Source organism: Homalodisca vitripennis, chromosome X, assembly GCF_021130785.1.
Source record: "Homalodisca vitripennis isolate AUS2020 chromosome X, UT_GWSS_2.1, whole genome shotgun sequence".
NCBI lineage: Eukaryota > Metazoa > Arthropoda > Insecta > Hemiptera > Cicadellidae > Homalodisca > Homalodisca vitripennis.
This window is the reverse complement of record NC_060215.1, coordinates 90,738,013-90,764,243: the sequence shown is the minus strand read 5'-3', so window position 1 is coordinate 90,764,243 and position 26,231 is coordinate 90,738,013. Positions and strand designations below refer to the sequence as shown.

The 26,231-nt window shown below is 33.4% G+C and overlaps 1 protein-coding gene across 2 annotated transcripts in view; it reads right to left on the bottom strand.

Annotated features, from left to right (window-relative positions):
• Positions 1 to 613: 613 nt before the first annotated feature.
• LOC124369342 (CTD small phosphatase-like protein 2) overlaps positions 614 to 26,231 on the bottom strand; it is a 69,646-nt gene continuing 44,028 nt past the window's right edge. For both annotated transcript variants that reach the window (XM_046827314.1, XM_046827315.1), the window contains exons 7-11: positions 22,745 to 22,912; positions 16,378 to 16,607; positions 15,323 to 15,449; positions 13,745 to 13,840; positions 614 to 2,230 (exon numbers count right to left, since the gene is read on the bottom strand). In XM_046827314.1, coding sequence (XP_046683270.1) covers positions 2,165 to 2,230; positions 13,745 to 13,840; positions 15,323 to 15,449; positions 16,378 to 16,607; positions 22,745 to 22,912 — 687 coding nt within the window. In that variant the 3' untranslated portion in view covers positions 614 to 2,164. The remainder of the gene's footprint in view (positions 2,231 to 13,744; positions 13,841 to 15,322; positions 15,450 to 16,377; positions 16,608 to 22,744; positions 22,913 to 26,231) is intronic.

The following is a 26,231-nucleotide window of genomic DNA, read 5'->3' as shown; positions in this document are numbered from 1 at the left end:
TATTCATTCTTATCACACTAGACCACCGAAACAACCTAGATTTACCCCAACACAAACTTAGTTTCTTCTACAAAAAGAAAGCCACTTATATGGGCATTAAATTTTTAAATCACCTGCCGACAAATATAAAAGAGCAAAATCTATGAAAAGGGCTTCCGGTGTTTTTTAAAGAAATATTTGCTGCAACGCCCCTGCTACTCATTGGAAGAGTTTTTTTTCCTAAATCCCAATAAAATATTTATATTTGAGATGCTTTTTGGTAAAATAATAGGACTTAGTATAATCTTAACTCAGAAATGTCATTTTTTATTTATTTGATTTAAAATAGCTAACTAAATTGTAGTTTAGGTTAAATACATAATTTATGTACTATTCTACATATATGACACTATTCTTGTATGTATGTACAAACTGAATAAAGAATTGAGAATTGAATTGAATTGAAAAAAAAAAAAAAACCTCAACAGGCAAGAAATTTGTAAAAACTGTTGTCCCTGACTAGCCTACATACCTAACAATGACAGCCTTTTTACTGTAAGATATTCACTACAGTAACACAACACTTTTTAATGTTTAATGTTAAACCACTTACTTGCATTAAAATATTAAGCAATAAAAACTAAACAATATGAAGACAATAACTCATAACAAATAACCAAACAAAACCAATGTTGAACGTTAGTAAACACAGCAAAAGCAGCAGACGTGATCCTGAACAACTGCCAACACCGTAATGTGACTAGTCTAGTTCAAATATTTGCCGCGCAGCTGCAGCACTTTACAGAAGGCAGTGAATATGGCGTTTACTCACTTGGGACTATAGTCTAATTACACAGCCAATGGAGAAGTTTTTCTGCTGTTGTGGACTGAAGTTGATTTACGCGGCGAACAGAAAAAATGGTGAGTCGACTATTGTCGATTAACGCGGTGAAAAGGTTAATACAAAATTACAGGGTTCAAACAGTATTGTTAAATGTAATTTCCAGATTTGTTATGACTACATAACTAAAGAAATTTCCCTGCTATACCAAAACTGGTGCTCTATTTGACCTCCATATAGAACTATTTATGAAAAAATCATACATTATATACCTGAATTTTTAATGCAGCACAAAAGTGATAATCTTCTTGCTCAGGGATATATGTAGTAGGTAGAATAATATTTTGATAAACAGAACTTTTTCTCATACTTTAGTAAATCCCTAAACATTTGCACTAAACAAGTTATGATTTTTACAATGGCAATCTTTAAATAAGTAAACAATCAAAATATTTTAAAATTGTCATTAATTTGTATTTTTCTACTTCATTTCCCTGACTTTTGGGATCTTATAAAAGTGTTCACTGACTTTCCCTGACTCTAGGTCTGTGTGAACCCTGAATTAGGATGAAGACAACTTTCACAGATCCCGGGCAATACGACTTAGCCAGGGCCCTCATCTTTCCTGGACATTGTTGCTACTGCTGACATTCAAATTTCTACTAAAAAGCTGTGTTAATGAACAGTAAACTGTATCAATCCAAAGCAATAAAATTCTAAATTACACAATGTTTAAACCTGACAAAACATTATGAAATTAATATTATTTGATCATTTTAAAGTTAAAAAATTAAAAAGTATAAATAAGAGTTTGAATGGAACTTAAGCGTAAAATTAAAAATACTTATTTGATTACTGCTTTGTAATTAATACATTAACAAACAATAAAATAATAGTAAACACACCTAAAAAAAAAACAAATCTACTTCAGCACAATGTTAGAATGTAAACTTTGGTTAAAGTTTCATACATTTTAAAATATAAATGTGAAAATTTACTTGTACAAATTAAATTTGATATAATTATATATCAATACACTATGATAGAGAGTACTAGTTTTATGGCCCAAGACCAAGGCGAGGAGACAAAGGCACAGACTATTTACAGTTGGTAGTGCTCACCTTTTTGACTTGGCATAAACTAAAGCATCTTAAAGGGTAGCCTTGGCTCATCGCATAATCCTGGACCTCTCCTCTAGGGCCTTGCCCTTGACAAATTATATGAGAAAACCGATCTGAAAATGACCTTGTATATAAGTATTTCAAAAGAGTAATAGAAGTCCTGCTCAGCTCAACTACGATATAAAGAAGGCCTAAGGATCTAAAGCTGCATTCGTTGGTTAGTTTAGTCAGGAGGCAAGAAGCTGAAGAGTCGAAACTTGTCCCGGATGTGTGGTCTGACATCTTCATTCTGAAAGAAAATATTAACAATTGTTAAAAAAACTTTGATAAATTTAAAATGTACATTAATAAAAACTAATTAAAACTTAAGGCTTAAATTGTGAAATAAAAAAGTGACTGCTAAAAAGAATAACAAAAATTTAAATTTAGATTTCTCATTATTAATCTCAAAACCATTGTTAACACTACTTTTTCAACTAACATAATACATTGAGGTTTGTGGATATTAAACTGTTTTATGTGAACTTGAAATTCGTTTTGTTTACATATCCCAGTCATTAATGAAAGATAATAAAATCAAATTCTTTCTTATAACAATTACGTGTTTCTGAAGTTGCATATCCAGCAGACCCCGCTGAAGTTTTAGATATAAAAAAGGCCTTTAATGAGGGCGTAAAATTTCTTTTCGCTAAGGATACCAAAAAACCTAGAATGTAAGTATATTTTAATTCTGTTTTTATATTTGATTACACTTTGTTTACTACCATATTAATTTATAACCCAGCTGACTACAGTCTTTTCTATTACTTGGTTTTTAAACATCAGTGCTGATTTATTACTTTATTAGCATATTGTTGAGATGTATGGGAAAGTGTTTAATGTGAGTTTAGATCATTATGGAAATAGTAAAAATAGGATATCCTGAATAGAATAGAATAGAATAGAATATAGAATAGAATATATCTTTATTGAACATATTCTTAGAGAATAGAACAAAGGTCAGTGTTTATGTCACAATCAGTGTATGAGTCAGTGTATGTAAATTACAAAGCGCTTGTCCTCCACTGAAGGTACTCCTGGACACTGTAGTATGGATGCTCCAGCAGCCAGCTTCTTAAGGAGGCCTTGAAGTTCTTCTCTGGAAGCTTTCTTAGGTAGTCAGGTAGATTGTTAAAGAACATGGCTCCTTTATACGATGGTTTTTTCTCGAACAGAGTCAGATGATGAGGGTCAAGGAGGAAGTTGTTTCTATGTCTGGTGTTGTAGGGGTGGATGTCGCCAGTTCTTGCGTGCCCTGTTTTTGTGGCAAATAAGATCGTCTCTAGGATATAGAGTCCTATGATCGTCAGTATTCCTAGATGTCTGAAAGCTGCTCGGCATGAGTCCATTGGTCCTAATCCACTTAGAGTCCTGACAGCCCTTTTTTGTATAACGAGCACCCTTTTAAGATTTCCAATTGTCGTACCTCCCCAGGCTATCAGTCCATATCTGAGATGACATTCAAATAGGGAAAGGTATGCTGTCAAAGCTACTTGAGGGCTACTGATTTGTTTTATTCTTCTCACTGCATACAGGCTACTATTAAGTTTGTGGCAGAGTTGATTGATGTGAGGTTCCCATGAGAGGTTTTGATCAACAGTTAGACCAAGGTACTTTCCTGATTTAATTGTAGTTATTTCTGGGAGCCCGTCATATTGGTTTGGGTTAGGTGTAAAGACTAGCTGTTGGGTCTTTGAGTCATTTAAGACTAAATCATTGAGGTGGCAGTATTGCTTAGCCACATTGTATGCAACAAAAGAGTCTATATCTAGCTGAGATTTGTTCTTATTTGCTAAAATCAAAGCTGTGTCGTCAGCATACATTACAATTTCACAGTGGTTTTGGAGATAGTTTGGGAAGTCATTTGTTAGGAGAATGTACAAGACGGGTCCAAGCACGGAGCCTTGAGGTACTCCTCTGCTTACTGGTATTGGCTTGGATTTTACTTTCGTCACAGTGTTTTTCTCCAAGTAAGTAAGTTCTACTACTTGTTCCCTGTTGCTCAAGTAGCTCTTAAACCAGTCAAGTTCCTTGTCAATGACTCCAAGAGAGTGTAACTTTTTCAGTATGAGTTCATGGTCAAGGCAGTCAAACGCTTTACTAAAATCCAAAAATATGCTTGTTGCAATTTTTCCTTTTTCCAGATTGTCGATGATTTCTTCAATTAGTTGAGCTATTGCTGTTGAAGTTGATCTGTCTTTTATAAAACCGTGTTGTCTAGGGGTGAGAAGATCGTGCTGCTTGAGGTGGCTCAGTAGTCTATTTAGTATTACTCGCTCCAGTATTTTAGAAAAAGTAGAGATTAGGGAAATTGGCCTGTAGCTGGTGGCTTCATTTGTTGCTCCACATTTGAATTTCGGATAGATTTTTGCGAATTTTAGTTCATTTGGAAATATTCCTTGTGAAAGTGATTTATTAATGATGTGAGTCAGTGGGGTGATTATTTCGTGTTTGCACTGTTTGATCAATTTTGATGAGATCTCATCCTCCCCTGCTGATGTTTTTGCTTTTAAAGAGTCAATGATTTTTCCAATTTCTTGTTTGTTGGTTTCAAAGAAGGCTAGGTTTGGTGTTTGGTTGTTATTGTTTGGTGCTATTACAGGTGTCGATGTTCCATTTCTGAGGAGTGTTCGGTCAGCGACTGTAGCAAAGAAGTAATTTAAATTATTGGCAATAGTTATTGGAGAGTCAACAATTTCTTCCTCTATTTTTAGGCATTCTAGTGGATTTTTTGAAGATTTTTCTTTTCTTTCATTATTTATTACATTCCACACAGCTTTTGATTTGTTGTCCGACTGTTCTATGAATGAAGAGTTGCACTGTTTACGAAGAGTTTTGAGTTTTATATCATAACATTTTTTCCTTCGAGCTGTTTCTTTTTTGTCATCAGGGTGGCCAGTAATGATTTGTTTATTCAGTGCTTCTAAGTATGATAATTTTAGGGCCTGACTTTCATTGTCCCATATATTTTTGTAGGGGTTTCTTTTCTTCTTTACTATCTTGAGTGGACATGCTATGTTCAATGCAGTTTGAAAAATTCCACTAAATACTTTATAAGCAGTTTCCACATTCTCGGTGAGAGTGACTTTAGTCCAGTCTTGGGATTCCAGATTGTGCTTCAATTCTTGCACTGTTCTTGCATTAAACTGTCTTCTTTTTGTTTGGGTCAGTGGCTGTTTCGTAGAATCTGTGAGAATCGTACATAGTTGGGCCGTGTGGTCTGAGAGGCCTGTCTGTGTTATTTTGGTAGCTATTTCCGTTTCTTTTATGTTCGTGCATATAAAATCTATAGAGGTCTGGCTATGATTTGTTATTCTGGTTGCGGGTAGATGAAGTCTGCTCAAGCCATGGCTAAGGAGCATTTCATCCAGGTTTCTTCTGTCATTGCTTTCAATAAGATTGTCTACATTCACGTCCCCCATCACCAGTACCATGTCATTAATGGCTACAATTTTGTCAAGCTCAGCTGATAAAATGTCTATTGCATTTTCTAAGTTGCTGCAGGGTGGTCTGTAGACGCTTAGCAGTTGTAAAAATCCTTGTCTCAGCTCAATTTTCAGGAGCATCGTTTCACAAATGCGTTCCGATGTATTGCTTGATATTGATACTACTGTAATCTTGTTTTTTAGTCTTAAGCTAGCAAAAACAGCCACTCCACCTTTCTGGTGTTGCTGTCTGGTAAAACCACCTAGTAGACTGTAGCCAGGGATTCTTGTGTTTTCCAACTTTTGACTACTTAAGCCGTGTTCTGTAAGAATTATTAAGTCTGGATTAGAGCTGTGTAGGAAGTGTGTCAGTCTCTCGATTTTGTTCTGAAGGCCATCAATGTTTTGGTGAGCAATGATGAATTTGTGTTGTTTACTTTTTCCTGTTACTGGTTTTAATATTTGTACTATGGTTTCACAATCTTTGTCTTGGTTTTTTCTAAAAAAGTGTGTTGTTGGTTTGGAGCTTGACCTAGAAAAGCTGTTGAGCATTGGTTACTTGCCTTAAGTGTTATTTGATGAGTTGTAGAACTAATTTGCATATTCCTTTTAAAGAATTCTATGTGTTCATTAAAGAAATCCTCTGTAGTCTGACTTGAAGGCCTTATGATGGCTGTTATAGGGGGTGATAGTTTCTTTGTAAAGTTTGCAGTACTGGTGAAAGAAGGATGTTCTTTGTTGCTGTTGGAATGAATTGGTTGGGCTATTTCAGGGATGGGCTCACTGGTAGGGTGCTCAGCCTGGGAGATGGATGCTTTCGTCTTCTGCACTTTAAGGGAGGCACTATATTTGGCTTTGGGATTAGTTTTGTGTGTGTGCCTTGGCATTTTCCTTTCAGAGGTTTCTTCTTTGCCATTTCTAATTCTTAATAAATTCGTGATGGATGCTTCTAAGCTTGAGAATTTCTCTTCAAGTGAAGTGTGACTTTTTTTTAAACTGCCAATTTCTAGGAGAAGGGAGGGTGAGGTGGAAGGGGGGAAGGAGGAGTTGGTCTGATCAGTAAAGAGCTCAGTTTGGGTTTCTACATTGCTATGTTGTGCTGTTGTGTGATTTCCATAAGATACTTGCGTTTTCAGCATTGCAATTTGTTTCTTTTGGTCTTTAATTTTTATTTCGTACTCAAATATCACTTCAGAGAGTTTTTTGTCATTTTCTTCAAAAATATCCTGTGCTTCAATCATGCATTGTTTTTCTTTCGTTAGCTGTGCTTCAAGTTCGGATATTTTTCCTTGTAGTGACTCCATATTGGATATATGTTTTGATTCATTGTATTCCAGCTCCTCTATTTTGGCTTCAAGGCTATTTAATTGGGCTAGCAGGGTACAATTTTCTTTTTTAAGAATATTGTTTTCATGTAAAAGTGCAGATCCTATTTTAGCTGCCATTATTAAACTTTCTTCACTATTTTGCTCCTCATTTTCAACAAGACTTTGTTCAAGTTCTTTAAGTGAGTCACATTGGGGAGTCATTTTGATGTTTGAAGTCTTATTTGAAGAAACAGGAGTGGATTCTCGGTTTTCATGTAGGGAGTGAAAATCCACACAACTGCTACATTTCCAAGTTGTTGAATGTGTTTTGGTCAAGTTTTTAAACTCTTTGTTTGAAAGATTAACACAGTCTGCATGGAACCACTGTTTGCAGTTTCCAGTGCACAGTATTCCTTTGTGTTTCACTCCTATGGTGCAAGCTCCACATGGGTATTTTGACATTCTGGGGTTTTCTGGCACCTGTTTGTCAATATAATGGTTCTGGAGAAATATAAAGTTAGCAGTTTTTTTAAGCTGGGTTTGGCTGGCTCCTATTGTCAATATAGTGGTTCTGGTGATGATAAAATGGTAAACAGTTTTTTATTCTAGCTTTGGCTGATTGCTGTTGTCCTGATGAATAAAATAATGGTAAACAGTTTTTTATTCTAGCTTTGCCTGATTGCTATTGTCATGATGAATAGAGTGCTGTATTAATACTTAATTAGTAAAAAAAAGTGTACAATTTTGTTTGATTTTGAGGAGTAATCTAGTTCCTTGTCAAGTAGAAAGATCCAGACAGCCTAAACTAGATAGGTGATGGAAGTCAGATGTAGATAAATAACAGCAGAGTGTTGGTGCCGTTGTCAGTTGCACAGTCAGCAGCTCAGGGTCAGTGCTCCAGTGTCACACAGACAGCAGCAGTACGGTAGGTCAAGTGAGGAGTTTGCTGATGTTTGCACAGTCAGCGATGTTGTTGTTAGCACCTCACGACTACTTGTCATACATTGATATATTACCACACAGTTTCAAAGTAGGTCACCGTATGACGCGTGTACTGTTCCATATGGTATGTCTAATTTTTATAGGCTTGTGCATTCATGGTATAAATTAAATATAAATTAAATATTTTGCAAATATCATTAATAATGATAAACAATTGTTTTGTAGTGAACGTTTATGCTTAAGATTGATTAATTTAAGTAGCTTGAAATTTTTGTTCCTTGAAAAAAGTATTCTCGAGTTCTTCTAAGTGTAGTTTTTTGGTAAATAAATGGACTTACAGTTTAAAGATTGTGTTTGTTGTGAAGAAAAGTAGGCATTTTGTTGAATTTCCCACTTAAATCACACTTTAAAACTGGATCACTTTCATGTAGAATGATGGGTGTCCGCCATGGTGATTTGAGTCACTGAAGATAGTCACTCTTGTGCAGATAAAGTACCATAAGGTTCTAGGATATACCTATTATATAACAACTTCAGTTATACTTATAATATCATCCACACTGTGTTATTCCTATTTCAAAACTGGATTTGCAAGATTATAGAATTATCATTGTAACTAGCAATTCCATTTAAATTTATTTACAAAAATAACCTTAACAACAACAATTTTCAATTATTCAATTTTTATTTTTTTAAATGAAATATTATGAAAAAATAAAGTGAAGTATTTCTTTTAGCTTGTATAATACATTTAAATCAAACTCAAAAATCAAAACATATAATTACATCATTTTTGAACACGTGCTTGTTCCCATCACCTCAAATTATCGAATGACACAATAAATCTGTATGCCAATCCCAGAGAGCCTGAAGGTGTTATACAATATGTAACATATAACGATGGCAAAAGTACAAATCCCTACTATCCTTTCAAACATCCATCGTCAATGAGAAACTTAAACAAAGAGCTTGAAGTAATTATAACAAACAAATCAAAAGCTAAATTTAAGCTTTGCTTTCAGATGATCTTGATGGGGATGGCTGCATGAACAGTACATTTCGGAAGCCATTAAACAACGACAAAGAGGAGATATGAACTCCTGACGATTTTAGTTCCTACGCTGCTGCCTCAATGAGAACCCTACGTCGGTCTTATATTGAACACATCTGACTACATCAAGAGAAAGACTAGACACAATCTCAGTAAAATCTTTTACAAACAAACCCCTTCTTATGCAGCTGTAACCTCTTTCCTTGTCTCAAATTCCAGAGTTTACACTCACTTTGGACTTTCCTGTGCACAAATCTCTTTGTTCACCACAACTGGATGTGCTCGTTGGCAATGAACACCAAGACCAAGTAATTATTGTTGCAAAGATTCTTAGGAAATTCAAATACTCAAAACTCATTAACAGCTGCAGGAATGAGACCAAAACCAGGTATGAGTAAATTGTGAGTAGAGGAGACAGTGGAGGATCCTAATTTCCTAATAGGGTTCCGATCATTATTTTCTTAATCTATATTGAATTAAGTCTTTATAGTAAAAATAATATTGAATTTGAATTAATATACATTAATAATGATAAATAAGTAAAACTCTAATATAAATCCGTTATCTTAATTTTTAAAATGGTTTACCTATTAATAAATTATTTCAAAATTTGAATAAATAAGTTTTGAAAGTAAATTATACATACATTTTAATTATATTTAGAATATAAAATTGATACTGTCTTCATTTACTTATTCTGACTGGTAACACTGTCATAAAACTGTTTGATCGTCGTTGCTATAAATGGGTTTCTTGACTTGAACACTTAAATGCACTTAAAAAAAAAATGTAAATAACAATATAAATATCATCTACCTTTACACCGGCCTGTTAGGACAGTCAGACAAAGGATAACTGTTTTGGTCTCCACTTGACCACTACCCAATCACCATGACATATGTAGTGAGGATTTCTATCTTTGACATGAGTATCAATAAACAAGGTAGGAGTATGCCACCCTGTGTTGAGTAACAGGTTTCGCTGAGGTCACATGCAAAATTCCAAGTCTATAGCTCATTTATTTATTGAGATGTCCTGCAGACAGATAGACAGACATCATACAGAAAAGAAATTTTTAGATCCTCCAAGCAGACAAGAGAAATTTTGTCATCCTATTGAGTGATAGGCTTTTACGGGTACTATAACACAAGAGTGCGCTGAAATCAAATTTGTCCCAGACTTTTAATATTAACTTCTCACTTTATTATTTTACTTGTTACTATATGAATGAGTTACATGTGTTAATATATCAAATGTCAAAATCTTATATGATTGTACTCACTTGTTTACAAATTTATTTATTCTGCTATTTTCTCATTGCCATCATGGTTACCCCATCAGACCAATGTAAACATATTTACCCATTCTCAGTTAAATGTCATAGGATGATATGCCCTTTTATCAAACTCAGTGTTGTCTACATGGAAATAAAGCATGCAAAGATTCAAGCCTATTGGTTAATTCAATTTCAAGATATTTTGCAGACAGACAGACAAGAACATTTTTCCAGCGCCACAAGTGATAGTTCGTTAACTCTCAACCAATCAGAAAAATTAATGTAGTTTCTTCTGTTAGTTTGATTCTACAGACTCGGCTATACTCGAATCATCCAAAACTAACAAATAACAAGTTTTATCTCAAATTAAATAAATATATTTATAAATAATTAAAGTTAAATTAATATTTTCAATCTAGCTACTGTTGATGTAATGTAAATTTGTTTTAAACACAATAAATACACTTCACTTCTATTATTTTCATCAACCTGTCTCTAGTTTGGCAAAACATACCAAACATTCCGACCCAACCATTACCATCCCTCCCCACTGTTAGACCTGAGTAAATCTAAACTACCACTACACCTACACAATATCTGCCTGGGAAGAAGAAATATTAATGTTCCATGTCCAATTCAATTCAATATTCTTGATTTATGTATATTTAACTGTGAGCAGTAGAGGCGTCAGGAAAACAATAAATACAAAATCATTACAAGTTTATCAAACAATTTTATAGAAGAGTCCAATCACTGGTTAATACTCCACGTCCTCATGTTTAAAAATTCATCAATGGAGTAAAGAGAATGTTGAATAAGCCATCACTTGAAGTTTATTTTGTTTCAATTGAAAAGAATCAAAGTACAACCAAATAAGCTTCAGCTGTCCGTATTCTGTATGTTATAAAAGTACTAGCATATGCAGAGTATCCCTGAACTCTCTCCTAATATTTTCAGGAGATTATCAAAGTTCTACCTAAATCCAAATACATTAATCTTAGCTAAAAAAATACAGGAATGTCAATAGCAGTACTTTTTGTTTCTTTTTAGTTTTTTCCACGTAGTAGGTTAGAAACTACACAATATTTTCTGATCAAATTTTGTAAAGAGACTTACAAAGGTAACATTTATAATTGATTAAAAAAATTGTTCAGACCCACTCATTAATATACAAATGGCAGCCTTTTGAATTTTCAAATGGAAAGTTCAAAATTGGCTTGATATAAAAAAACCTTAAGTGTACAAATGCTTTTCTTCTTGTATCCCTGGTTAAAAGAATCAGATGTAAGGTAAGAGAGCTATGGTCTAAAATGTGGCCCAGGCATGGTATTTCTGAGCTTTCCTCCTGTGGTTCTATTGTATATTAGTAACAGTAGTAAGCTTGTTTCCCTTACACTGAAATTATCTACTAAAAATAAATAAAAATTAACTAAACTTAAAAATGTGTTATTAAATAAACATACCTATAATTTTTTTTTTAATGTTCTATCAAAATAATAAACACCAGTTAATAGTAATTTGCACAATAGATAAATTACACACTACTAATGAAATTATTAAAATCTTACTACAAAAGAAATTATAACAATTTTATTATAATAATGTAAAATCATGTGAAATTGCTTAGTGTTACAGGTAAGGAAAGCATTGAAATGGAATTCATTTAAGGTTTTAAAGTTTTAAATTTGGTCTTAAAAAATTAATGTTAAATGAAATTACGACTGCCATGTACAGTATTTAACTGGACATGAATAATGAGAAAATACTAAACAAGTCAGATCTTTTTCCTTAGTTCAAATCTGTTGGAAATAAAGTACTTTAAAACAATAAAAATTGCTTCAAAGAGGGAAAGAGTCATGCCTTTGAACCTTAAATCTAAACATTTTTGGGAGAGTAAATGGACCCATCTTGCATACCATAATGGCATCTAGAAGACCAAATATGTAGTTGTTTCCATTACATGGGCATGTAAGTGGTATCCATGTTGAAGGAAACAACTTTCTCAGACTAAATAAATTGTTACATCTGATATATAACAAAAATAGTTCTAATAAATAAATATTGTGTGTGTGTGTGTGTGTGTGTGTGTGTGTGTGTGTGTGTGTGTGTGTATGTGTGTGTGTGTGTGTGTGCACATGTGATCCATTGCAGTACGTAAATGTTGCCTTAAGCTTTAAAACACATTTGAATCAACTACATTTGAAATTACTTAGAATTTATCATGTTGAACTGTAGATGTAGAACAGTCCTTAATAAAAAATATTTCAAATTTATATAAAAGTACCCATAATTTTTTAATACATAGTTAATAATGTATTTACAAAATGCTGTACTTTCATTAAAACAATTGTTTTCAAGTGCTTGGCAAAACACACTCTTTAGTAGTTTGTGTTGGTAGTTTTTCAATAAACTGATGATTTTATAAGTAGATTTTAGCTATGGGAATGAATGGATTGTAAAATATCTGAAATTACAGGTTAAAAAGATATGCAATTAGAGCAACGATTTATGGATGAATTTTTTTAATAAGAAACTACTTTCGAATATTCAAAATGAAAACAGGAATAATACGTAGTATATAATTCTGAAATTCTGACTGAATGCTGATATCATCAAAGAAACAACGTTTACATTGAAAGCAATTTTATATAGTTTTTTATAGTGTTTTTATAATTTGTGCAAATACAAATGTAATATCTTTACAATATTCTATTTTCAATTTGAAATGTATTCTTGCAGTGAGCTGACGTAGTAACACATTATTTTAATATTTGTCTGCAAAGCAGAAATCCTGCATGTAATTCACATTTTGTGGCATTGCTTACATTAAAAAACTGTATCTTGTATAAAATTACACAGTATTTTAAGATTTCCTTCTAAAAGAAAGGCATTTTTAAGAATTGATGTAGGTGTATTTTCATTGAAAGCCTCCATATCCTATTCTAGTTACATATGGATTAAAACTCATTTTAATTTAACAAATTGCAATATATTTGCACACAAAAAATGTGGAACATGACACAACATAATTAAGGATTTCCGTTTAACGCTTTTTTTATCAAATTTTAAAATTAATGCATCTTACTGAACACCATTTATCTAAATGTTTTCTTTATACAAAGGTAGGTACAAGTGATTGTTATGTTGAATTTATTATGAAGACTTCTTGAATTCACATCCTAAGTTTCATTCCCACTGCTTGAACTGTACAGAATATATTTGTAAGTGAATGTTAGTAAAATGTGCCGTTTTGTAACTTGGGTTTTATTCCATTAAAATTTCCAAATACAAATTTTACAATTAACCAACACACTGATGTTCAATTAGTTTGAAATTAATACATGGAGCAAGTGTTCAGTATTCAATTATATTTTAGGGTAAGACACAGCACACTAGCAGTATTATTATGCGTTATAGTAAAAATTGCTAAAAGTGATTGCTAGAATGTTATTCCACTTTTATTTAGTAAAGAACTACTTTTGTTCTAAAACTAACAATAAGTTAGATATTAGAAATTTAAAATTTCCACCCTTATTTAATTTTTTTTAATAGTAGCAAAGTAATTTTTACACAACTTACTATAAATATACATTCAGTAGCAAAAACACACGTAGAAATAGTCCAAACAAATACTTTTTCTAAACTGGTTAGTATATGTCTGATTTTGTAGACAATGTTACTATCTAAACCAATATTTCCAGGGAACTGTAATTTAAACATGTAATTTCATACATTGATATAAAGTGATAAAAAAGAAACTTACCATATAAACCAAGTCCTCTAAAAAAGGCAACAGTTTCATGAGTTCGGAGTCACTCTGGTCCACAAACCAACTGACAATTGGAATGCCATTCTCCAACTAAAACCATCTTAGTGTTATAAAATGCCATGCACATTTGAGGGTATTTCAGCACTGTGATCATATTTTTAAGTCTTATATTATGAAGAGAAACAATAAGGTATTACTTTATATAAGAATTGCTTAAGGTAGTGATTAATCAGACAAAAGCAAAAAAATGGCTGAAGATAATATTATTAATTTTAATTAAGACATTAATATATATATATATATATATATATATATATATATATATATATATATAATTATTTTACACTAATATATAAATTACAGACTGACTTTTAATCCTTTGTGCATGGTTGACACTTCTAGGGATGGATTTTAAATGCTTTAAATGCTGTAGCATTTATAACCGCAGAGCTCTCTGATGTTGAAATAGTGAAGTGTTATTCGTATGTAAATATCTGTTAGAGTACAGGTCAATATGTTCATTTTGACTCTGACTAAATAAAGTGTTTTGTCATAGTTGTGTAATAATAAAGTGACATGGTAACACAGTAGCAGCCAGCATTTATAAGAAAAATGTTTGTCTTTTCTCAGGCAAACCTATTTTATTCTAACAGTGCTTTTATTATGTTCTCCTTAAGTAATAGCAGTGGTGTTTTAGTTACTTACGGCAAATCTGGACCATCCAGATTTTGAAAATTTGGTGAATAATTTTGTGAACGAATCATTCTCAAGTACCTCCAGTTTTTATAAGGTGAACATTGAATAGAACAAAATCTCCCTAATATAAATAATAGAGACTAGGATATAGATACTGACAATGAACGAACCTAAGTTTTGATAGATCTATTCCATTTTTAATAACTATTTCGATTTATTCCATTTTTAATAACTATTTCTGTGAAGCAATTTTGGTCAATTTTTAATAATCTCCATTTTACATGGTATTTTTATGCAAATACCAGAATAAAAATACCTTCACTGCATTTGGTTTCATTCGTCGGTCGTGGCTGTCTTATGAAACCATGTAGAAGGGTTAAAAAATGTATATGTTTTAAATTAAATATTACTTAAGGAATTTATTTATTTATATATTGAACCATGTCACTCCCTTCAGAAATATTTCATGTACTTACTGTAAAAATTCATAGCGTTATTTTCTTTAGTTTTTTCATGAGCCTAATTTCAAGTTGACTCAACCACTTTTAAAATCCTACATGAAGTGATTTAATCAAATACATTAATAACATAGAGAACTAATACTGCTATGTATTAATAGAAACTCATTTATATTAAATAAAATTCAATGTAATTTACAGAATAATTAACTTTAATACTACAAGAGGCAAATTTTAAAAATTATTGGCTTCAAATATATGACAATAGTTACAGATCTTGTTACCAGACCATGTTCTAGTAAAGTGTTATACTTAGCATTCCATGGACACTATAACAACTCTATTATCTCGCAGTAAAATATTGAGAAATATTACAAGACCTCTGAGTATACTATAACTTCGACATTAATGAACTAACCTGATATCCAAAAGCTTGTGGAGAATTGTCCACAATGATTGTCTTGGATAGGTCTCGCCCCAGGATTGACAGATCTTTGATATAGTTTCCGTTAACACACACACAATGTTCTCGGAACAGCCGATACCTGCGAACACATTTCCAGTTTGGTATTATTATCAGTAAACATTTTTTTCAACATCTTTCCCCATTTTCCACCCTTCTTTAGATTAATGAATCAATTAATGGTACATTGATTTTAAAAACTCATCTCTTTAGTTCCATGGTCTCAATTCCAGTTAATCAACACTGAGAACCAATCACCTAAACACAATAGCTAGATATAGAAATAAAAGACAATTTCATATTTTGATGACACATTCTTCTGTTCAACTATATTTTATATGCCTAAGATACCATATAGGAAATTGAAGTTGCCACCTTCAAAACTTTGTAAAATACTTGAATATTTACAACTTATCAAGAAAAGATACAATATTACATAGATTCTAATACATTTACAATTTTTGACACTAGGCTAAAAAGTTATTGTTCACTTTTAAGCGTATTGAATGGCTGCAGTATTGAAATCTTTGACACATTAAAATACTTATTAAGACACAAGTTTATACACAAATTTAATGATATATTGATCAGATAGTAAAACCTAAAATTAAACATTGATTTTGAGCCATTCAAATGTAGTGCAACATCAGAATCTAACCACAAATGTGATGTTGAAGAGTTGATGTTGAATCTCTCACTAGAATGAACTTGGTTGTGGTATTCAGCAGCTCCCACTGTGGAGACACGCAACCGATATTGTCTCTTGCATGCAGACCGATTTTAAGTAAATCAACTGTTTGACAAGATCCCACATAAAATTTGATTATAAAAAAAATTTATATGACCATTAGCACTAGCCTCCTCCCAAATTCTCTCCTATTACATCTGACCCAATAAAAACTCTTTGTTTGCTTACCTATATTAAACATTATAGTGGCTTAAACTTATAAAAATGTACAATAGAAAACAATTTTCTGATGTATTTTCACCTATTTAATGAGGAAACTTACTTGATCCATCTTCGAGATGGGTCCAGAAGGTTTAATAGTTTATCAGCATACACTCGTTTTGAAGCTGTAAACAATATGACCTCAAAGAGAGCTGAAACTCGTTCAAGAAACTCTCTGAAATAAGGCCGTGTGCGCACAAACACAGTATAGCTGCATTCTTGGAATAGGACTGGAAATGAGAATGAAGCATCCTCTAATTCTTGAAGACTGCAATGGACCAATGTTTCATCCTAAACAACGGTAACAATCGTTTCATAAATGAATTCATACAAAATATTTATACTTAAGTTTCCTGGTTTAGTAGAAAGTGAAGTTAACATTGTTCTAAGCAAGACTCTCTCTCACTCACTCGTATACAAAATAATTCATTCAATAACATATCACAGAAAAGGTATTCACTCATAATCATAAGTTAATTAGAAAAAAAGAGGAAAATGAAAGGATAAAAGAATATAAAATAAACACACAAGTGTGTGTGGGTGCACATAAGAACCTAAAACTGATAAGATTTTAAAAATATGGAATTGGTTGAATTACTTGAATAACATTTTATACCCCAACACAGGGCTTGAAATTAATCTAATATTATTCTCAGATTCAAAAGTTTTCAGATCCAAACACAACTAAGATCTTCAACTATCCAAATTTGAGAAAATATTTGGTTGGCCCGTTTTTCAATATTTTTTTGATTGAATGATACCTGCTTGCTCATTCAAAGTGCTGAAAAGTACCCCCGTGAGGGAATTTCACCAACAAAATCTCACCCAAATGGACAATATCTTCTACCGGAACAATGAACAATTAAATTTTGAGTATTAGCCTAAAAAATATTAGGTCACATGAGTCGTGTTATTAAGGCCTCTTCATTTGGGTACTTCAGTTGTAAAGATTTTAGCCTAATTTGACAATATTTCTATACTATGATCCTCATTTGTGCAATTAAACTATAAAAATCACTGTAATTTAGCTGGATAATATTGGTATATATTACTAGTTAATACCAAGCTGAATACAGAATACAGAATACAGAATACAGAAAGCTTTATTCATGATCATCAAGAACAGAATAGTTGTCAATCAATAATAAAAATAATAAGTTATGAAACATAACATTGAAAGGAAAGAACAAAAATTAACAACAAAAACATTACAAGTCAGGAGTTGAGAATGTCATAAAACTCATCGAGACTGTAGATAGAGTTCTTCACCAGCCACTTGTGTAGTCTTCTTTTTAGAGTTTTAGCGTTTCCGGTCTTGATGGCATCAGGAAGGGAGTTCAGAAGCTTGATTCCAGCAAATGATGGTTTTTTTGGTGAAGAGCGTTGTTCTATGAGCTGGTAGACGGTGAGCTTGAGCCTGTCTAGTGTAGTAGTTGTGCACCTCACTGTTTCTCGGGAAGTTTTGCTTGGAAGCATATATGATGACTTCGATGATGTAGATTGAAGTCACAGTGAGAATGTCGAGTTTTAGTAAAAGATTCTCTGCAGCTGTCTCGGGAAGAGAGGTCGGCCATGATTCTTATGGCCCGCTTCTGCAAGATTAGTACCCTCTGGAGATTACCATTTGAAGAACTCCCCCAAAGGATGATTCCATACCGAAGATGGCTCTCAAAGAGAGAGTGGTAGGCTATTTTTAGAGCAGATGTTGTGTGCCCGTAGCTTTTATCCTTTTGAGAGCAAAGAGAGCAGAGCTGAGCTTTGAGCTAAGGTAATCAATGTGGCAACTCCATGTAAGATTTTGGTCTAATATCATACCTAAATGTTTAAGCTCATCCACTTTTTCTAGATCTGGTGGGCCTGATATGTGGTCTTTATGTCTGCCTAGTGCAAGGAGTTTTGTTTTGGATGGGTTGAAAACAAGGTCGTTATTTAGGCAATATTGTTGGGCCATGCTAACAGATATATACGTGTTGATTTCTAGTGACTCCGCTGTTGAACTGCTGGTGATAAGAGCTGTGTCATCTGCGTATGATACAGGATGACTAAAAGCCTCGAGTGTTTTACCTAGATCACTAGTGAATAAAATGAATAGGACGGGTCCCAACACAGATCCTTGCGGAACTCCTCTTCTAACATACTGTGGAAGTGAATGAAGAGCCTTCGTCAAGCCCTTAGCTGTGTGTTTCAGCTCAACTATTTGCTGTCGCCCAGAGAGGTAGCTTTCGAACCATTTCAGGGCTATACCGCTGACACCCAAGGTTCTGATTTTGTATAAAATAAGCTTATGAGACAGTGAGTCAAATGCTTTACTCATATCGAGAAAAAACAGTTGTTACAGTATTTTCAGACTCAATATTATCAATTATACACTCAATGAGCTCAGCAAGGGCGGTGATAGTCGATTTGCCCGGGATGAACCCATGTTGTCCTTTTGGCAGCAGATTGTTACGCTGAAGGTGCTCTAACAGTCTCGAGAGAACTATTTTTTCCAAAACTTTTGATACAGTGGGCACAAGGGAGATTGGTCTATAGTTCTTGATGTCGTGCTTACTCCCTTGCTTATGCAGTGGATATACCTTTGACATTTTTAATTTTGAGGGAAAATAATCCCTGAGTCAGAGACTTGTTGATTACATCCGTTAAGGGTTGGCAGGTTACAGAGCTGCAATACTTCAGTATTTTTGAAGAAATGTCATCATAGCCTGAGGAGGAAGAGGATTTTAGAGAATTTATAGTGTTGAATACTTCCTCATTAGATGTAAGATTGAACATGTTAAGTCCTGTTCCTGTGAAGTTTGAACATAAGTTAACGTCTTTGGCGCTAGGAGCTGTTGGTTGTATATTATTGGGTAAAGTTAATTTTCAATAAATACATACACACACAACTTTTACACAAATGGTTTGTTAGTTTCAGCAATGTTCGACCATCTTGGCGAAGATCACAAGCATGAATGATCCCCCATGTTATGAGTTTACAACATTATTTTGACATCACATACCTGTAATGTAAATATTTTTTAATGTTATTAAACTTTCTACAGATAAATTTGAAACTTTAATTTTAGAATAACTTGTATATTAATTTTCGATTTTAAGTGCCTCAATGAAGAAAACTAACGCAACAGTTTCTAATTAATTTTACAAAAATATTAAAGTGGAGTTTTGATTACCTAATCTATAACAGACGCAGCAAGATTGGATAAACGAAAAAGTTGGATAACATGGAAAATGATAAAAACATCTGCCGACGCGTCCGATTCTGGGTCTGTTACCACACAATGCCCGACCGCTGTGTATGGGGCTTTTAATTTTATTTGTAGACAAAAATTTACTTAAGGCAAAGTAATAAAACACGACTTATAGTAGGCACATATACAGTGCAGTGAACTACGAAACTAAACTTAGACAAAAAAAGTTTGTGATAGTCTTTTACTTTCCCGCTGTTTGTCATTTTCTGGTCGCCAAATCTGCCTATAAGGTTCCCTGATCTACAGGGTGACAAAAGGAAGTCACATTTGGAGGCAAAAACATGGCCTTTATTTCCTTATCTTCATGATCGCCCTCGTCAGGATGGATTTAAAAAAACTATTCAGTTTGTAGCAAAAACTCTTTAACCCTATAAGTGGCGGTCATTTGTGGTCTCAGTGGCAGGCCGTTTTTGGGTAAATTGCCGTGATCGTTAAACTTATTTTTAGAAAATATTATCTAAGTGATAACCTAGCAACATTATATATTTTTGTTTTCCTTATGAACTATAGAATAGGAATAAATATAATATTTGGTGCCTTACCATTATTTTCAGATTAATATCATTGTAGACGTGTAAAAAAATTTTTTTAGAAAAAATCATTTTTAAGTTCTACTGTCCGTCACTTTGAAACTACTGGAACTACAAAATAATGTCAAATTCACAGAATATACACAATTTTATTCTAAACAAATTACTTCTTATACATTTTTTTCTATTTACAACAACAAAAAAGTTAGATGGGAAAAACTAAATCTATGTATAAACTGGTTTTTGTACTCCCGAGTCACTAGAAGGGACTTGTCTTTTCCTCCCAGTAGTGTAGGGCCTATAATAGTATAATAGTGGCTTAGTTTGTCACACAGTATATTTCGTAAATATAAAACAGGAATTGTCTTATCGCAAACCCCTCCCCATCCTCATACAGAGGTCAAAGTCGAACGATCTAGTAGATAACGTGACTACAGATTCTCGCCGCCCGTTCAGCTTGTGCGCCGCATTCTTGTACTTTTCGTGCCGAAGTGTCTGTCGCTTTGTTGTACTTCCGTGTTTTACTGTGTGTGTCATAGATTGGTGATGGGTGACACTATGAGAATTTGGGATTTACCCAGGAGCGAAGAGGGGGCCATTCGTTTTTTACAAGATCATGACTAGTTGTCTACATCTAAAATATGCGTTGCGGTCGGCAGTTGCTGCTGAAGGTGGAAATCCACTAGACTCACTCATCCTTGATATTGCTGCTTTCTGGGCGTCACAGGAAACCCATTAACAAATAATAATTATTGTAAGTTTGTAATTGAAAAGTTGCTTTTTCGTTCTATAATATTTTTTTTCTATAAGTTTATTTGTTTGTGTTGCTCATACTGGTGTAGTCGGTATAATCCCAAAGTACCCCAACATTTTCCATGACGAACGAATAACCTAATCATTAACCGGTAACACGAACAACGCGATAAACAATAATATACTGACAATAACAGTACGCAAGTCGCCAAACAAAACAGTGACGAGACGAGTAGACAGCTGTTCTCTCGTCTGCCGCCAGGTCATACGAAAACCGTCGGAATCATTTAAGCCAGCAAACATTAGTAACATGAATACACACTATACTGTATGATATGTATAGGAAATTTCATGGAATATACGATAGTTCAAACTAGGCCTAAAAATAATGGACGGTTGCAGAGCAACGGCCTTAAATGTGAAGCGATGGCTGTGACGGCGCTTGCCACTTCGCGGCAGCGTGAATCATACGTCTCAGACGGCGCTTGCCACTTAGAGGGTTAAAAATCATTCTTTAAAAATTTCTGAGTTCATCCAAGCATTTTTTTCATTGTAATATTTCACTGGTAAAACATTTTTGGAAACATTATTAAATCTTCTCGGATTGTTCTACTTGCCTATCATAGCCATTTTCATTCTCAAATTTGCAGTAGCAATACTGCATATAAGAATTGACACTCTTTCTTTGCTACGTTTGTAACCAGTCTCTTCACAGTTGAATATTTGATCACCTAATAGACTTTTATTGTCCGCTAGCGTATGAAGTTTGTCCCTAAACGATTGAACGGCTTCACAGTTTGCTGAAAGCTTCTTGCCACAGATATTAAGCTGCCAAACTCTGTTATCTTTTCTTCCATCTAATCATCCAACCTACACTAGCTGTGAAATCAGGTTTACCTTCCTTAAGTTCATTTCAAAACTTTAAGCTTTTTGTTGTAAGATTGGTCCTGATATCAGTACACCTTTATCTCTATGTTGAGTAAACCACAGGTAAAAAGCTTCGCTTACTTTTTCGTACTCACATTTTTTCATAGTCTTCCGATTTTTCAAAGCAGTTAATGTGACTCACCAAGAGAACACCATTTTTCAATGTCATTGTGATTCCTCTTCCAATCTCCTACTGTTGTTTTCCCCACGTTATAACCTTTTGCCACTTTTACTAAAGTTGAACCACTGTCTAATTTCTTCAAGGCTTTCAGTTTTTCTTCCATTGACACAACCACCTTTTTACATTTTGAAGCCATCACCACAACTTTTAGACACAACAAAATCAAAACACAAATAATAATCTAAAGAAACGGTAGCAGCTTAACAGACAAGCCAATTTTGGCCAGATTTTCTACTTAATTTCAAGTATAAACCTTTAATAAAATACTATCAAAATCAAAAACAAAAATACAATTCATTTTTTGGGGATCAAAAACAAAAAAAATACAGAGCAATATTTTTTATGATATGTAGTCACAAGAAACCTTTTTTATTACATTTTCAAAATGTATCTCATTGAATATATATTTAACTAACAGATAAAAAATGAGAGTAAATCAAAACTTGAAAGTAGACACATTAATTTGATTTTTTTAAGTCCCTTATTCTTTTATGGAGGCGATTTTTATCAAATATATATTTGAATTATTTATCCACGGTTTTAAATGCTATTTATCAATACTTCTAAAACAAAACCCATGCAGTATAGTTTTTGGAGTATAACACAAACTCAAAAATTGCCCAAAACCTATTAATTTTATTACACCCAAAAAACATATTGGTCACTTTTACAGTTAGTTTTAATCCAGCAATTAAAGGGTTAAAATGTATTTCAAATGTATGTTATAGAAAATACAAAATTCCCTTTATACATATGTGCTACGAAACTGAAATATTTTTTATTACTTACAAGATCTAGCACTAGAGAGAACTCAGGACTACTTCTTGTCTTGAGAGGCAAGGCAGGGCAGCGAGCTCTCATTTCAGAAGTGAGGGGGGGCAAGTGTTTGATAAATAAGTATGGGTCAAACGTTTCCCACTCCTCATCCACTGTAGAACACTGGGTCACCATATTGCTCTAAGGTCAGAAAAAAACAAACCTGAATTAACAGATGAAACTTTTCTATTCTTTACTTGGCGAGGTTGATGCTGAAAAAGTAGGAAAATTAACTTTCACGGTATAAATATTATTTAAAGAGTAGTAAATAAATATTATATTACTATTTTTAAAATTAGCAATTCAGCCAATTTTCTGAAAACACTGTTATGCAGACCAACCAACAGAGCATGACTGTAGTAAACTGTGTATTTTATTAGGCATTTGTACTTGATTTGATGATTTAATTTAACGTTGTTTATCTTTTAAGTAGAGATGGATCGATTCCAATTTAGAATTGAGAAATGGAATCTAGCAAACTGCAATTCTTAATCCCTCAGTCCTTTCTTTCTCTCTTTTAAAAATAAATTTATGAACACGGACAAAAACAATAAAATTAGGGTTTGCTACTATGACTGGAAAAACCTTAAGCATTTAACAAAGGCAGTAAAAGTAGCAGTATCCCAGGGATTTGCTTGCAAATAGCCATTTTAAAAATAAGAATTTTAAGACAAAATGTTTCACTTAATTGGCATAATCACTTGGTCCAGGACCTTGGCGAAGAACTAAATCTAATATCAGTAATTAACAACTAGAAACTAGATCAAACCCCATTAGTCATAATAGGCGATATTAAAAGTTGACCACCTAAAAATGAACAGAAAAGTGCTAACATGAAGGAAATGTACTCTGCAGCATTTCAGAGCATTCCACTACTGCCAACAACAATCATTCCTGACACTGTCTCATCTACTGACTGTGACAAAATGATCAATCACAACATCGGGGGATGTAACATGATATGAAACAAACAAAATTGGAAATTAGCCTATTATTTTCAGTTTGCAACATTTTGGTTCATTAAATTAAAAAATCATCATACCAGATTATATTACTTTGATACACGTAACTAATTGTCCAGACAGTGTCCCATATTATAGACAAGAAATTTTCTATAACAATTCGAACTTTTCTACAAAATAATGTAATAATAGCCTACTACAGGGTTACTACTCAAGTTTGGTAATGAAATTCATGGCTCTTTCCCCATTTAACAGCAAAAGTATAATTTCACGATCAAATTGTTTTTTAAAATGTTTACCATAAAAAAATGGTGTTGGGGTGTGAACAAGTTTGAGACACTGACAAGACTCGGCGGAATATTTTAATATTTTAAAACTTTTCCTTATTTCACTAACAATATCAAAGATTCAAGTAGGAATGGACAAATGCATCTAAAAAGTATAAATCCATATTAGGCCTCAGCTACAATACAAACAGAGGTGGCAAACACCTAACGATATGGTCTGCTAAATATGAGCATATGAGCTACATTTGCGACTAGTATCACACTTGAACACTATTAATCATGAAATCAATGACAAAGGGATTATCTCTTACAGGTTACAAATCAAATTTAGACATTAAAAAATATTCTTTATTTGCAATTTCTTAAAGAAATACAACAATGTCATTATAACTGAAATATTTCTTGCTTTACATTGTTTTTATTCTCTTGATTTTAAGTTTGATTGTTTAAATTTAGTAGGTCGAAGAACTCATTTATTGAGTACACTGGTAATTCCAGTAGGCAGTCCCAAAGCTGCCTGTGCATTCCAATGCCTGTACTATTCTTAGGGTTGTCTGAAAGCGAGTTTACGATTTTACAGCTTTTACGGATGTAGGAGGGTTTCTTGCTCAACTGTGTTGTGTGATGGGTGGGAAGACTGTATTAATTTACTCTTCTAGTACGGTATGAATGAAAATCCATATTTCCAGGAAATTCAGATTTTTTGTATACATGGCAACTGTATGGATATAGAGTGTTGTAACTGTTGGAAGCTTTAGGGATTTAAAAGCTTCCCTGCAATTGTCTATAGGGCCAAGCCTTAAGAGTGCACTAATAGCCTTTTTCTGTAGCACTAGGATTTTGTTAAGGTTTGCCTCAGAAATACTCATCCCCATGAGGTCAGTCCATACCTTACATGTGATTTTATCACAGCATAGTATAATGTCTTTGCTGTTTCCAAACCTCCTATCCACTTCATTCTCTTTATCACATAAATGCTGGATGAGGGGTTTTTGGTCAGGTTATTATTCATTCCAAGAGGTCTGCATTGATTGTTAGACCAAGTAGTTTTACACTTTTTCCACTCTGACTTCTGGGATTTCGGGAATTTGTTCATTCTTTCTGCTGAAATTTATCTGTGTTGTTTTTGATAGATTAATAGCTATATTTTACATTTTGAAGAAAATATTGAAGTACTTTATCTGTTGCTAATAAAATATCAGAGTGTAGTTGTTGTGGTGTATCATGTGTAAACAAAAGCTGTGTCATCTATATACCCAGTACAGAGCTCTGAGACACTCCTCTGCTGACAGAGTTGTGTGGAACTGTATATACAGGGTGTTCAATTAGTACTATACACTCCAGTTTACAGAATTTTGATACTTGGGCTATAAGTCTTTAAATACGAGTTTGACGTTTTCATGTGAACACCCTGTATGTTTTCCTATTTGTGTTTTGGTGAATTTCAACTATTTGTTTAGGTCCTTTCAAGTAGCTGCCCTCCCAGTCTTTAGCTAGTCCCTCTGTCACCACAGTTGACAGTTTCCTCAAAATAAGGTTATAGCCTGGGCAGTCAAATGCCCTGCTGTAATTTAGTAAAATTGCTATCACATGCTGTGTGCTTCTAGATGGTCAATATGTTCAGTTAAGCTAGTTAGAGCAGTGGATGGTACTTCTTCCTTTGAGGAATTAATGTAATCCAAACTATGTAGGTCTACAAAGTTACAAGCTAGCTGCATAATTGATGTGTCGTGTAGGTACTGTTCTGTCGCATTATTACATCTTTTGACTTTTTACATTAAATTTAAAATAAAATAAGGAATGTATATATTAGCGATTTGTAAACTTTATAATTTGTACACCAAAAGATTGTATAATAATATATGCTATAAGAATTTACAGCCGTGTTTCGTGCAGTCATGGCCCAGGATCTGTAGACAGACATCATGTGATTTGTGCCGGAATCGTCATCTTCCACCAGCCCTCTTTAATCTACATTATCAGTAATATCACACAGAATGCTGCACGAGTCAAACTTCCCGAGTTTATCCCCCTGATTGTTTAATACTTTTTACCATACTAAAGCGATTATCTATTATCCACTATGACTAAACTTATACTAGTGGATAAATGCTGCGATTTATACGTGCCCACTGAAGTAATATTCGGTTATGTTATCCCGGGCAAGCTAACTGCATGTTCGGTTATGAGCGGAAAAACCACGTGGTTTGT